At 34.9% G+C, this 14,337-nt stretch overlaps 1 protein-coding gene across 18 annotated transcripts in view; it reads right to left on the bottom strand.

Moving 5' to 3' along the window:
* baz2ba (bromodomain adjacent to zinc finger domain, 2Ba) overlaps positions 1–14,337 on the bottom strand; it is an 80,039-nt gene that overhangs the window by 41,161 nt on the left and 24,541 nt on the right. For 6 of the 18 annotated variants that reach the window (XM_088605501.1, XM_088605507.1, XM_088605491.1 and 3 more), the window contains exon 1: positions 13,955–14,158. The exons of 4 other annotated variants lie outside the window; for them this stretch is intronic. In XM_088605501.1, coding sequence (XP_088461627.1) covers positions 13,955–13,988 — 34 coding nt within the window. In that variant the 5' untranslated portion in view covers positions 13,989–14,158. Of the gene's footprint in view, positions 1–13,954; positions 14,161–14,190; positions 14,336–14,337 lie in introns of those variants that run through there. 8 more of the 18 variants (XM_088605488.1, XM_088605490.1, XM_088605497.1 and 5 more) reach the window with 4 other exon arrangements.

The raw sequence follows: 14,337 nt of genomic DNA, 5'->3' as shown, positions 1-14,337 counted from the left end.
TCTTTTATACAACTCAAACAGTAAATCTAGAAGCTCCTCTTTTAAGAATCCCTAAAAATCCAACAAAAAAGGGTAATGACTTTAACAGACTGAAAAAAGTTACTAAAGTCCAGAACCTACTGTTAAGAGAATCTGTAGTTTAATCCTCTGTTTGTTTTACAGTATTTATATAGTGAACAGTTTTGTTTTAGAATAATAAGTACAATTCTTTAAGAACAGCAAATGGTTCAGTACAGATTGACTGATTCGCTCTGTACCTGCAAGGAGTGCAAAAAGTGGAAGGCATTATACATACTGTATCAGCAACAGAGGATTCAATAAAAATCTGTAAATAAACAGGGGGCTGAGGAAATAAATTATTTGAGTTGAAGGGGGGTGAAGGCTTTTTATGACAAATGTTTCAAAAAATCATTCTCTTCATACTCTTTTAGCACGCCCAGATCATTTTCTTTTGACCTGATATACAAGCAGAACCCACATATTCGATATTGACCGCGATTCATCACTACAACCTTGCAAAGACCGTGGACATTTCTGGCCCTTGCCATCGATACATTAGCAGTAAAAGATGTATCCCAAGAGACCGAGTTCGTAAACTTAAAGAAACTTTCTCAATTGTTCTTCAATTTGTTAGTAGAGAATTGTGTTTTGCCATTATGATTATTAAAGGTGAAAAAAATAACGTTACGTATGTCTATGCAGAATTAACAGCAGTGCTTGTTAGGCTCAGCTGTCCTGCATTATCATTCTTCTTGCCCTTTTCCAGCTCCACTCTGGCCCTTTTAAAATGAGTTAGTAAATTTCTTTAGAAGACCAAAGGAAAAAAGCACTAAAAATCTTAGTGTGTTATTAAAATGTCATTTTCTCATTTCATTTGTCTGGATTTAATAAAGGACCAAGGCATGTTGAACAAACTTCAACCACAGTTTCCTCACATCTTTTCCCCATTACTGTTGATGCAATACCTAGAGCTAAAGGAAAACATTTTTTTTTTTCATTTTTCCTGACAATGATTAAAGGACGTCGCGGCCTCTTTCCTTTTTCTCAGCCAATGTAACAATTACGAGGAGAATCTGAGGCGTGACAAACTGGTCAGTATAAATAAGTACCCAAGCATTTTCTCTTTTCAGTTTGTAAAAATTTCCTATTATTCATCTTCACGTCTGACAGAAAATAGCTACTGAAGAATTTGCCGTTTTCCAGCTGGATCCCAAGTCCATTTCTTATTCATTACAGCAGTCAGAAAATTCAAATTTACCTTAAACTAGATATATTTAGAAAATTCCATTATACAGGAGAGCATGTTTATATGGACGGTGCATTTCCTAGTTAATATGCAGTCTCAAAATGCAAGGAAGAGGCGGAATAGCATGCCAGTGCTTGTTAGAGATAATTATATTTTGTTATTACTGTACATTACACAAATTTAATCTTTTTCCTCTTGTTTACTTCTAAATCATTTGCTCAACTGTTTTTTTCCCTCAGGCTCCATCACTAAGATTATCTGCTGTTGATAACAAAACATTAGGAAAGAACTATTCAAATTAACATCAATGTTAACACCATATTGCTATATGTAGTAAGTATAAATAATGTATGGGGTTTTTTTTCCTACAAGTGACTAAATCGTCTGTTTCCAGTATTACTAACCCCACAAATCCACTACAGACAACTATATTATTACACATCAAAGATGTTGGTCCAATAAACAAGTCAAAAAATGAAATGGCAAAGTAGAATAAATGCATTAAAAAGAATGACATCTGTAATAACAATGCAAACTAGGAGCAGTCTACATTATAGAGAGATGGATAAATGGTAGGTGCATAGATACAGCAAATGGGATTGTATTCATTTTAAGAATTACTATAAATACTAGATCGACAAGCTTTCAATCTTGAATATGAAGAACATAAGAAAAGTTACACATGAGAAAAGGCCATCTTGCTCATTTGGTAAATAGGCTATTCTCTGAAGTTTAAATAATAACATTACTTATCACGCTCCTTTCAAATCAATTTGCAGGTTGATTGACAACATGGGCTTAAGTGTGGGTTTCACATCTCAGATCTGTTTTTCTATCAGGAGTCTTTGTCAAAATTTTACATGGCATAAATGAAAACCAAAAAATGTCTGCATCTTTCTTTTCTGACACTTGAATTCTTTAAAGAAACACCCATCTCCTATCAAGCAACCTAGAGCGGTAGGCTGATTGGAAGCCTTTTTCACTCGTAATATGCATAATGCTGATGACATGCATGTGAAAAGCAAGACAAAAGGCAAACGGCTATTGCTTTCAACCAGGAACAATGACAGTTTCTAAAGGCTTCCATACGCTCTGCTTAATACTCAGTTGTCCTCTGAAATGCTTGAAAATGCATACATGATTTGCCTCAAGAAAACGCAACACTGCAAATTCTTATTGGGAAGAAGCACGTCAAATTTCACAGCACAAGATTTATTTTGCTAAGATGAATAAAGATTAGTTGTAATGCTAAACATTTCCTTTTTCACTGCCATCTACTGTTATATTTCCAGGCAAAATTAAATGTGAAACAAATCATTGTGATGCAATTCTCCTTATATCTAGTTAAAAAGCAAAAGACAAAGTAAAAGTGTCAAACAATTTGAAATAGCCTGTTCCAATACCTGCAACTAAAATAAAATAAGCACAGAAAATAACAGTTCTCAGTGGTGACATTTTTGGTTGCTATAATAGTTAAAAACACTGGTAACTAGTAACTTACAGTACTTGTACTGTACTGTACATCAAATGCACTTAAAGTCATCTAGCCACATCAGGATTGCACAATTTTTGAAACAGCCATGACTCAAAATGAAAAGATGGTAGCAAGACTTCCTTCCTTGCAAGTCAAAATCAGGCCTATAGTAAAAACTGAGAAACTACACTATTGTGTGATCTTGAGGGAGGTTTTTTGTTTTCTAAGGTTTTTACAAGTAAGCAAAAGGCATCACTAGAATTCTAATCCAGTTCAGTCACCTTTTAAGAGACAGTGTTTACACATTAAACATCAGACTAGTCTGCATCTGTAAAGGTTATCCTTCATTTTACACTGCTTCAAGAATGTATAGAGCTCAAGGCTATCTTAATTTTCCAATAAATGCACATGGCAGCAACTTCCATCTACTAGTACCTCATTAAATGCTGTTTAGCTAGCTGGTAAAGAGAAGAAACCTTTATGTAGCTGATACAGACATCTTCATCATATTTGGAACTGTGATAGTGCATGATTGGCTATCTATCATACCATTTATGGTACTAGCAGGAATTTGTTTTTCATTTTTGTTGTATTTTCTCCTAACAATTTTAAGAATCTGGTGTCATCACTCTTTAAGTCATCTGTGCTGGCTTCTCTGTTGCTGGAATGGGCCATACAGAGCACCACCTACTTTACTGATCAGACATTGAAATGCAAGCCTGGGTTCTTTTATGTTTGAAAGCTTTCAAATGTGAGGGTTTGCGGTCTGTTGTCTTGAAATCACTCCTGTAGGAATTTATAGGTCTCAATGTTGGCACACAAAGCTGTAAAATTCATTTATTGCCTCCCACTTCTTTTTTCGAGGATTTCAAAAACAAGTCCCTGGGGCACAGATTCCCTGCTGTATGATCACCAAGAGGAACATGTGTTTTATGTGTAACAGGGCAAGGTCTGCCATACAGAGGTTCTTAGGTCAAGGATGGGACAGGTTTAACATGTGGCTAACTTAGAGTCAAATTAGTATATAGCCAGTCTCCCTACGTTACAAGTCACTCGATACCAAAAGGCAAGTGCTATACAACAGGTAGAAAATCCCTATTTTAATGAAAATATTGCCTTACAGATGAACAATACAATTCATTATAAGGGATATACGTTGCAGGAGGACTGTAGAATACCTCTGACCTACTTTTTCGTTCTTCCTTTTTTTAACATTGTCAAATGCTGAAGTAGTTGAATTGAGCCTGGATCAAGGTAAACACAACCATGATGGCCTTCTCATCCAACACAGTAAACCAATAAAAAACTCAAAAGAGTAGCCTTGACAATGGATCATAAATAGTTCATATCTCAATTTCAGAGATTATAGTTTTATTCCAGATAGAAATAAAAATAATAATAAACTATTTTATATAGCGCCTTTAAGGGTGGCTTCTCAAAGCGCTTTACAGAATGCCAACAACAATAAATAAAAAGAATACACAGGATAAAACACAATTACAATATACAGAGGAGACCGTGGATGGTGGTACTAAGTAAAGTAGGAGCAGAGGGGTACAGAATGGAACCAGTTAAGTAAAGGCTCTTCTAAAGAAGAAGGTTTTGAGTCTGGATTTGAAGGGGTTTGGAGAAGGTGACTCTCTGATATCCTTGTGGAGAGTTCCAGAGCTTGGGGGCATAACAGGAGAAGGCCCTGTCACTCATACAATTTAGATGGGCTTGGGGGGACAGTTAGGAGACCAGAATTAGTAGAGCAAAGGTTGCGAGATGGGGAGTAGGGCGATAATAGTTCAGACAGGTACTGAGGTGCCAAGCCATGCAGAGCCACACGGAATTTGACAGGAAGCCAGTGCAAGGACTCCAGGAAAGGAGTAATGTGATCATTCGTACTAGACCTGGTCAGGATTCTGGCAGAAGAATTTTGGACATACTGCAGTTTGTTCAAAGTGGATACCCCACCCCAGCGAGTAGAGCATTACAGTAGTCAATTTGGGAAAACACAAATGTGTTGATCAGCATTTCAGCCACAATTAGTGATAACATAGGGCGTAGTCTAGCAATATTTCTGAGGTGAAAAAAAGATGTTTTGACAATATGCTGACATGTGGGCCGAAAGTTAAACCTGAATCAAATATCACCCCAAGGTTTTTCAATTTAGACTGGAGCTCAAGTACAGAACCATTTACAGATACCTGTACCATTTACCTATCTGTTCTGATAGGTTCCAATAAGCATGACTTCATCTTGTTACAGTTAAGATTAAGGAAATTTTGAGTCATTCAAGTTTTTATATCAGAGATGCAATTAGATAGAATAGAGACAGCCACATCAGTGTCAGGTTTGGTATGGATGTATATTTGAGTATCATCAGTATAGAAATAATAGCTGAGGCCATGTGATCTTAAAAGTTGACCAAGTGGAAACATGTAAATGCTGAAGAGCAAGGGGCCCAGTATTGAGCCCTGAGGAACACCAGATTTAACAAGACATATATCAGACCTATACCCATTAAGAGAGACAGCGATCAGTGAGGTAAGACTTGAACCATTTGAGAGCAGTTTCAGAAACTCCAAACACAGTCCCAAGATGAGAAAGTAAGATGCCATGGTTAACAATGTCAAAAGCAGCACTGAGATCAAGAAGTAGGAATATAGAAAGAGAACCAGAATCAGAAGCTATCGGGAGATCGTTAGTGACTTTGACCAGGGCAGTTTCTGTGCTGTGAAGTTGACGAAAGCCAGATTGGAGGGGATTGAAAAGGTTATTTGCCATGAGGTGGTTATGGAACTGAAATGTGACAGCACATTCTAGAATTTTCACAAGAAAAAATAAAAACATTTCAAGAGATGAAGTACAATGTAACTTTCATCAGTTCAAACCTTTGCAAAAAAGGTTTTATACATAAATTACTGATAACTACTAATTCAGAATATACATAAAACCAGTGACTACAATTGAGATATTACAGTAACATTTCCTATGTTCTTAATTATTGACCAATAAAATATATATTTTAGAAATGAAAGAACCTAAAATATATTGCAATCAGATCACACATTGCAAATAATAAATAAGGGCTTGAGCCACTGTGATGCAATGACTTGCATTTTAAAATAAAAAGTGGCTTCATATGGGTTTTTGCACTTACAGTAGTTCTCTATACTGTGGTCAACACAGGTATATAATTATAAAACACACTAATTAAAAGAAAAGGCCTTTTATCTTCATTTTGTTGAGCACTGAGTTAAAATATACAGTCTTACTAAACCTTACCACATATCAGGGCATAAAAACACAAAAAAGAGTGTTTGAAATATTGATTAAACCTGATTAATTTTGGGGGAAAAAAGGCTTTGCAAGCATAATGTCTCAACTTATGTCATATAATAAAACTAATTTAATTTTCAAAATACAGTAACTTGAAACCTTGAGGTGCCTATATTATGTATATTTTTTAAGAAAATAAAATCCTTATTTGATATTTCATTCTCTAAATCTGTAATTCATTTAAAGAGACAAATAGACCATGCCTGACAGAAAATATTTCAAAATATATTTGGATATAGACCCTACCATGTTAATATCTTTTCAAATGCAATCATTTTTTTCAAAATATTCTCATGCATTTATTTTTGTCATTTTGGACAATGACTTAAAATAATTTCACAGCATTCCTAATTACCTAATGTGAGCTATTTCTCTCATTTGTTTAATGTAATTCTTACATACAGGTACAGTATGTGGCTACATGTTTATGAGGCTACGTTTAACTGAAAACTGAACATTGTACTGTACCTGTATAGCAGCCGATTTTGAAAAGTCAAAGCAAAGGCGAAGCACCAATAAACACCATGTGAAGTTCACCTATCTTCACAAACGTGACCTTTAAACCTTGCGTTTGCTCAAGGATGACAGATTAAAATATTTAGTTCTTTTAAAGGAATTTGAAATGTGATCATTTCCGTGTAGAGCAAAGCCATTTTATCAGTTGTCATGAAACAGCGAGTTAACTCAGTGTCGCATGACACTACACGGTGTCTCAGGTTTAACTGGCTACTGCTTCCAGTGGTTAAACAAAACCTACAAGTACATTTTTATGCATTGTTCACTGAGTCACACAAGTAACAGTTGTACAGCATATTCCCCCCTTAAGTACCAAACACAGACTAAAAAAAATATATGACAAAACCATATCGAACATTAACTGCACAGCAAATAGCCAGTACAGAAATTGTTATGAAAGCAACGCTCCTATAATTCAAATTCTGGCCTAAACAGATTAATTTGGAAGAAATACCAAAAAAATTTAAAAATGGTGTTAACTGAAATTAACTGCCTGACCTGTATCAGTACAGACAATGCAGTCAAAACTACACTAAAACAGTTTGGCAACAAGTCAATATGGAGAAGTACTCAATCATGTTTCCGGTTAGTACAGTAACAGTTGAAACTGTTTGTATGGATTAGATATGGAAACATGAATGATCTGCAGAAACGACAAACACCCCTCACGGAAGAAAAACAACCAACTGCAAGCTGAAAGACAGGTTACGATCAAGGATTTAACCGCAAAAGGTACAGCTAGCTTCAATATACAGAAATTAAAACAAACTCCAACGATGTTGAGAAAGTTTAATGTATAAATGCTTCAAATATACAAGTGACAATATATTCTGAAAGACAGTACAAGACCAATGCATAAGTCATTTTTAAATATGTTACAGTTCATCTAGAGTTAGGCACTATGCAATCTGTGGGTTAAGCATGGATTTAGTCATGCAATAGAGTATATGTAAAACAGGTTAAAAAGGTAGGATAAAAAGGTTGGCTGCTAATAATAAAAAATGAGAATTGTCAACCAGGACAGTACAGACATAAAACAGGAGTTTTATGAGTTACTTAAATTATGATTTAAATCATTCATTAAATAGGCAGTGATACCAAACTAAGGTAGCTAATATTTCAACATCTGTCTTCTTCATTGTACATATGTTGCTATACACATGTTGCTCCTCATAGCCCACACAGATTTATATTCCTTTTAGGAACAGAATGCTGTCTCACTCTATGAATTGACAGGCAATGTGTTTTATCCAGATGTAAATGACAGTACATGCCAATGGATGAGACAGTCATAAACTCACTAGTTAAAAGATGCAACATGCCAAAAAACATACTGCCAAATATCTCTAACAGAATACAGTACCTAGTGAAGAGATTATTAGTAAAAGCAAAAGTCTGGTTTTCTGTCAAGAAAACGTACCTTAAAAGAAAACATTAAGAATATAAAACTAAGCTACGAATGCCCTTCACTAAAATTGATAGAAACTAAAATCTAACTAAGACAAACACAGGGATGTTTAAGGCACTGTGGTCTGAATTGATACACTTGATTGTAAATTGTAAGGTTATGGAGATACCTCACTTTTAGGTCTTCCCAATGCTACAAAATGTTTGTTTAAATAACTTTTATAGGTCATATGGATAAATAATTAGGAGAAAATCTGGAAACATTATGTACTGCTACAATCATAACAGTTGTAACCCTACATGTCAATTGTATTCCCTAATGTACTAAATGTACTACTGCATATATTGGCTGAGTTGCTTTGACTTTATTCTAAGCTTATCAGCTTTTCATCCAACAAAGTGGTAGTTAAATTATCTAGTAAATCTCCTTATTTAAGATACAATTTGAAAGTCTATCACATCTATAAATAAAAGTGTATGTGCCAGGAATACACAATCATAGACCCATTGGCCTTAAATCATTTAGTAATAAAATCATAGACTCTTCCTTCCAAGGTGACACCAGAGCACATGGTCAGTTTACTTTATGAAACCCTAATATTACATTTACAGTACACTCACAGAGTTCATATTATGTTTTCGAGAAAACTACATTCTTAAAGACTGTAAATTATATCACACCCTAATAATACTTTATGGAAAAGCATTTTACAGGTTATGTTGGTCTTGTTTTTGTTTGGTTTAGAAAAAATATAGCTGTTTGAGACTGACAAAAAATATAAATTCAATGTAGAAATATGGGCATTAAAATGAAAAGGGTGACCTATTATACTTCAGCAAACCTCAATAGCCTTAAACTAAAATGGATTTAATCAGTATGAGAAATTTGTATTTATAACGAAGTAATGCACTTTAGACTCTATACTCTATAGAGAGATCCTTGTATCTACAATGATGAGCAAAACATTTTTACAGTGGAATTTGGCTTTATGAAACTGAGAAGAATAAACATCACAATTATCATTTCTGTTAAAACGCAACCCAGTGTAAACTCATTCTAAAGTTCATTACATTTAGCCTTTTATAAAAGGAAAAGGGTGAAGTGACAAATATAGCTCTCTTACGTTTCCATGCTAACCAATTAGAGTGGAATTTATAACACACATTAATCAGCAAATGTTTTAAGCTTCATTGCCTCGTACTAATTTGTATAAAATTACTGTACCTTAAGAAGGAATAGATCAAGCAGCTAAACTTCATATCCTGCACATTTCTGCAACTGAACCTCCACACAATTCTCCTTTTTAAAGCAGGCCTTGGGATTACTTAAATATATGCTTTGAAAACATTTTACATTTCAGTTTTAAATTTGGGAATTTAATTCAGATATGTTTTAAATACTTGCATTCTGCAATCCTATACTATGGCACACATAATCACTGATTATGAAGAAAACTCCTCTAGCTCAAATCCCAAATGCACTACACCAGGTCTGTTTTTGAAATGAACAAAACTTCTTCCACTGTTTCAATATGTGAAATAATGTGTGCCCTCGTGATCTCTGTGGCCAAAAGCCACACAATGAAACAATTTGTACTCTACTTTTCGGAAAAGACATCCATGTTCTCACATTTGGTCTAATTTCTACTTGAACGAGAGACGCTTAAATCCAGATTCTAGGTTCGCCCCCAGCTAGCCCCAGGCTACACATAAATGACAATTTAAAACCCATGAACATGGTTTCAACTTCAAGATACAGCACCTTCCACAGGCAAACAGACTGTTCAACAAGAAAATGGCAAGGGGTTCAGCATGATTCACAAACTAATATTTTTAAGCCCCTAAAACTTTGTAGCACCTGACAAAGGATTCTACATTTAGAAGACTTCCCTACGCTTAAAAGCTGTATTGACAAGGAGACTTGACACATTTTTCATTACAAAAACAGTAACCAGAGGCTTGCAGATTATATAACACATTTCTGCATCTGAAATATGCTTTTTAAATCAGTTAGCAGATCCAAAACACCTTAAATTTTGACTAGGGAAAAAGCCTCCTGGGGATTTGTACTGTGACATAGCACATATTTTGGATCAAAAGAAACAGAAATGAGCTGTTTAGAAAGCACAGAACATGCTGGGTTCCACACATACATTTTCTAACAAGTTTTTAAGGTGGAAGACTAAAATAAAATTCAAATTCATAAATCGTAAATTAACAATTATCTTAGAGCACCTGGGTGCTGTAATGTGTGTGTGCGCACATTACTTTGCCGTTATCCTTAACAAAAATAGGAAACTGCAATCATACAAATTAAGTCTTTTTTCATTCCCAGTATTTGTGCAAGAGTTAACAGGCCCGTTGTGGTTTGGATTGTGAAACTGCCGCAACTGTAGAACCAGCTTGATTTTTGTGTTCATTTTCAGCACTTCCTTCAATTAAAGGACCAATAAAATGTGTGCACTAACCTGAAATGTCAGCACAAACCTGAAAGAAATAGCTGAAAGACTGATGAGCAGTTATAACAGAACTATTCTGTTTCTCTACGGACAGATACAGCAACATTGGGGACAGTTTAGGCCTCTGACTTGATTCCTCTTCTGATGCTAAAACTGATGCTGACTTGGCAGCTGATACTCGTGCTCTCTAAGAATCCTAAACTAATACAAGAGCTGTACACATCTACCAAGAGATAATATTGCATTTCAAAGTCCAGACGGCTGACCTGTGGAAGAACCTCTTGAGGGTATTCGTTCTGCTCTGAAATATATCCCAGTCTGATTGCTATATACAATCTCACACTGAGAAAAGGTACCCCAGCTAGTGCCTTCAGGTTTTGCACACCTGCCAAAGACAGATGTTCTCAGTAAATCAAATTTAACCTCACAAAAAATCTTTGTGTGTCTGTTGAAGACTATAACCAGGCAGCTGCACCTGACAATGGTAACCAGCAATACCACAGCTTGACGATTACAGATTTTTCTGTTGGTGGAGAAGAAAATAAGAAAAGATAGCCTCCTTTCTTCTGATTTAAATTTTCAAAACATTTTCTCTGTCTTGCACTCTGCTGGAAAGCTACTGTAAATTCCATTCCACATGGATGGACCTTTTCCTACATTATATTCCTAGGAATTTAGTTGCATTTAACTTACATTTTCATTCAAAACAAAGCACAAGAAAGCCTGAAAGTTCAAATATACGGGTAAGTATAGACCATCTGACATGATTATACTACTTTGTTTAATTCATTTTTATTCAGGATCTCTACAGAACAAAGTTCACAACAGAACCAAGTGGCAATGATTAAAGTACCCATTTTCCAACTTTTGGAACTGGTCTTGGACGACTTACTAAATAATTGGGTTCTAAAAATTTAGCAATTTTGTTTTGGTAGAGCACAAAATGTCAGTACGCCCACTGTTAGATCCCGATTTACTACATTGCCCTTCTCTTGCATAAATCGCTCTGTAACAAAGATGAAAGGACATTTTAACATTATTTGAAACCTTAAAAATCATGATTTATTCAATTTTATCTTTTCAGCTTTAAAACAACACTTCTAACTTGCTTTTTTCAAAGCTCAATATATGTTAGGTCTATTCAATACTCAATTTCCAGACAAATTATAATTTGGTACACCCTCGTGGCTTATTTCCCTGGAAACGCCAATCTTAGTCGCAGGACTGTTTTTTATTTAAGATCACAAGAGTTATAATTATTTTAAAGAAAATAATACTTAGCAGTTTCTGGTACTATCTGCCAGTATAGCACTTCCTGATTTCCTCTACAAACAGAATAACAATAATTAGTTGCTCAGAAAGGTTTTTTTCGGTTATCACACCACAGAAACAGGAAGAGAGATTTCAGATAAAATAACCTCATTTAAACCATTACAAGGAGGTGAGGGAGTCTTGAAAATAATTACATCCTAAACAAGAGTTAGGTAAACTATGACATTTTCCTCTATATTTCTCGCCCTCTCGCAGTTGACAGCTCTACCGCCATGTACATTGCTGTGCAGGTCCTTCACCCAATCAGGTGTTACTGTAGATGTATGTTGTGAGCATCAACAGTTTACTCAAAGCCTCCTGAAATGTTTTCTATTATAACCACCATGTTATAAATACATTTTAATTTAAGAAAAAAAAACATCCCTGTCATTTACCGATCTTTAATTCAAATAATCAAAAACCTTATCACAACAATGCAATGCAAACTATACATGATCAGCTAATAGGAAGTGTTGCAGAAGCTAATTCATCACATTCACCAATCAAATTTAATTGACTTATCATTGGGTTCCTCCTCATTATCATCACATGATCCTCTCTACACAAATTCGTTAAGATAAAAGGCTATCTTTTGCTCTGCAAAACATTGATCTACAAGGATTGACAGTTTTCTTAAAATGTGGAAAAGTTTCAATAAAGGAATGCCACAGAATTGGGTATCAGCATAAGGAAAACAGATTAGAAAAGGCAGAACAACTCAAAAGGTTTTAGGCTTTTCAAAGGGGACACAGAGTAATCAAATGTTTTACCTTACCATCCCATCATTGATGTTTTTCCTTTACTATACATTATCCTTCTAGCTAGCATGTACATTTCACAATTATTGTTTTTATACTCACATAAACGTATCAAAGAATTTTACAGAGATTTACAAAAATATATTTTCAGGCATTTTAACAAATCTCTTACATCATATTCCAAAGAAACCATTATGAAAGGGTCACATAAGCTCACCAGTCTTGTAAAAGGAATCTGTTGAAGGGACAGGTATCGTAGGGTACCCATATTTGCCATCGGCAGGTGAATTAGAATAGTTTTACACTATGAGCTCTTCAAAAAAAAAAGTGCAATTTCACTTTTCTAAATATCTGCTATATAGGTGAAGTTCACAAACTGTTTGAACCTTGAATCTCTTTGCAGATACTATATTATGCTTAGAGTCTCTGGCTACAATCTGTTATCATGCTGTCGCTTTAAATATATTTGACTAAGCCCAATGAGTGCCAATTTTATACATTACAATACTGGAGTATTCGTGAAAAGGGAGAAAATGGTTGTGATTTACACACTGGATATGTAAACCTAAAAAATAAGTGCATTGTCCAACTGGACAATTCATAAAAATATGCAAAGAGATGAAGGCAACTGATTTCTCCTTTGTGTCTTTCCTGTGATGTACAGAATGTACATGTGCAAATATGTAAGCTAAAGCTCTGTTATCACATATTGGCTCCTAAAAACTGTTCCTCAGATCCCAACCAGCTAATGTGCAGAAAAAAACAGATGGCTGATAAAAGCAAGGGGGTCTAAATTCAGCAGCCTCAGACTAAAGGCAGCATTTTTAAGATTCTGTAAATCCTAAGAACAGAAGAACTGATCGCTGAACTTCAGGTCATTTGGAAATTAAATAGTTAAACTCATCCTTGCTATTACAATAAAAAAAATACATCTAATTGGATACTCTTTGTGAATCAATATTCTACAAGAAGCATATAGATTGTAAAATAATCTGAACGTCACTATTGGTAGGGATTCAGCGCTCATTACCATGTTCAAACAGTCTGGGAGACAATATTTGCCATACTAGAAAATTTAGTATTAATCTAAGACTAGCAAACGAAAACCAATATTTGTCAATTTTCCTTCTACTCTTGAAAGTCCTTAAATGTTGATATGGCTAAGAATTAGAGGATATAAAAACAAACTACTGTTCTGCAACAACTAAATTTAATTTTAGTTCGTCCCTGAACATATACTTCCCTGAACATATAAAAAAGCCTGGTTTTATCGTTACAATAATGAAAGAAAGGCTTAAATTTCAGGTGTGGTAAGAGTATATAAAAGAAATACTCATAAAGACTGCTACGAAAAGGCAGTAGTAGTCAATTGAAGGGTAATAATCCAAAAAGCAAGTATTGTCTTGAAAAAGGCATGTAACCAAACACGTTTAAAATTTTGTTCAAAGTACAGTACCTGGCAGAGTTTCAATACCAATGCAAGATTTCATAACATTTCAGAGCATATCACAAAACTGCAGCTTTTCCTTTTTCTCTGTGAGAAGATTTTTTTTTCCTTTTCATTTTCGTAAGTTATCAACGTTCCATTGTACGTCTAGAGAACTGCGTCTTTCTTCTTCCACTGAAAACCCAGCCCCACATCATCATAAAAACAGCCCCAGAGAAGTGGAATTAGAGTAAAAGCCAGCTCACAGCCTTTTTAACAAAACTGAAGGCAAACAATGCAGCAGACTGAAGAGCAGTTAAATCAGGAAGTAGCCATTATCCTTTTACTGCACCAAGGGTCAACGCTGTAAACAACAAACCATATTTTTTTTCAACTCCTGAAAAGAGTCGTTT

This window comes from Lepisosteus platostomus, chromosome 14 (assembly GCF_059453375.1).
Source record: "Lepisosteus platostomus isolate fLepPlt1 chromosome 14, fLepPlt1.hap1, whole genome shotgun sequence".
NCBI classification, from domain to species: domain Eukaryota; kingdom Metazoa; phylum Chordata; class Actinopteri; order Semionotiformes; family Lepisosteidae; genus Lepisosteus; species Lepisosteus platostomus.
The sequence above is the reverse complement of the archived record's forward strand: the minus strand, read 5'-3'. Positions and strand labels throughout refer to the sequence as shown.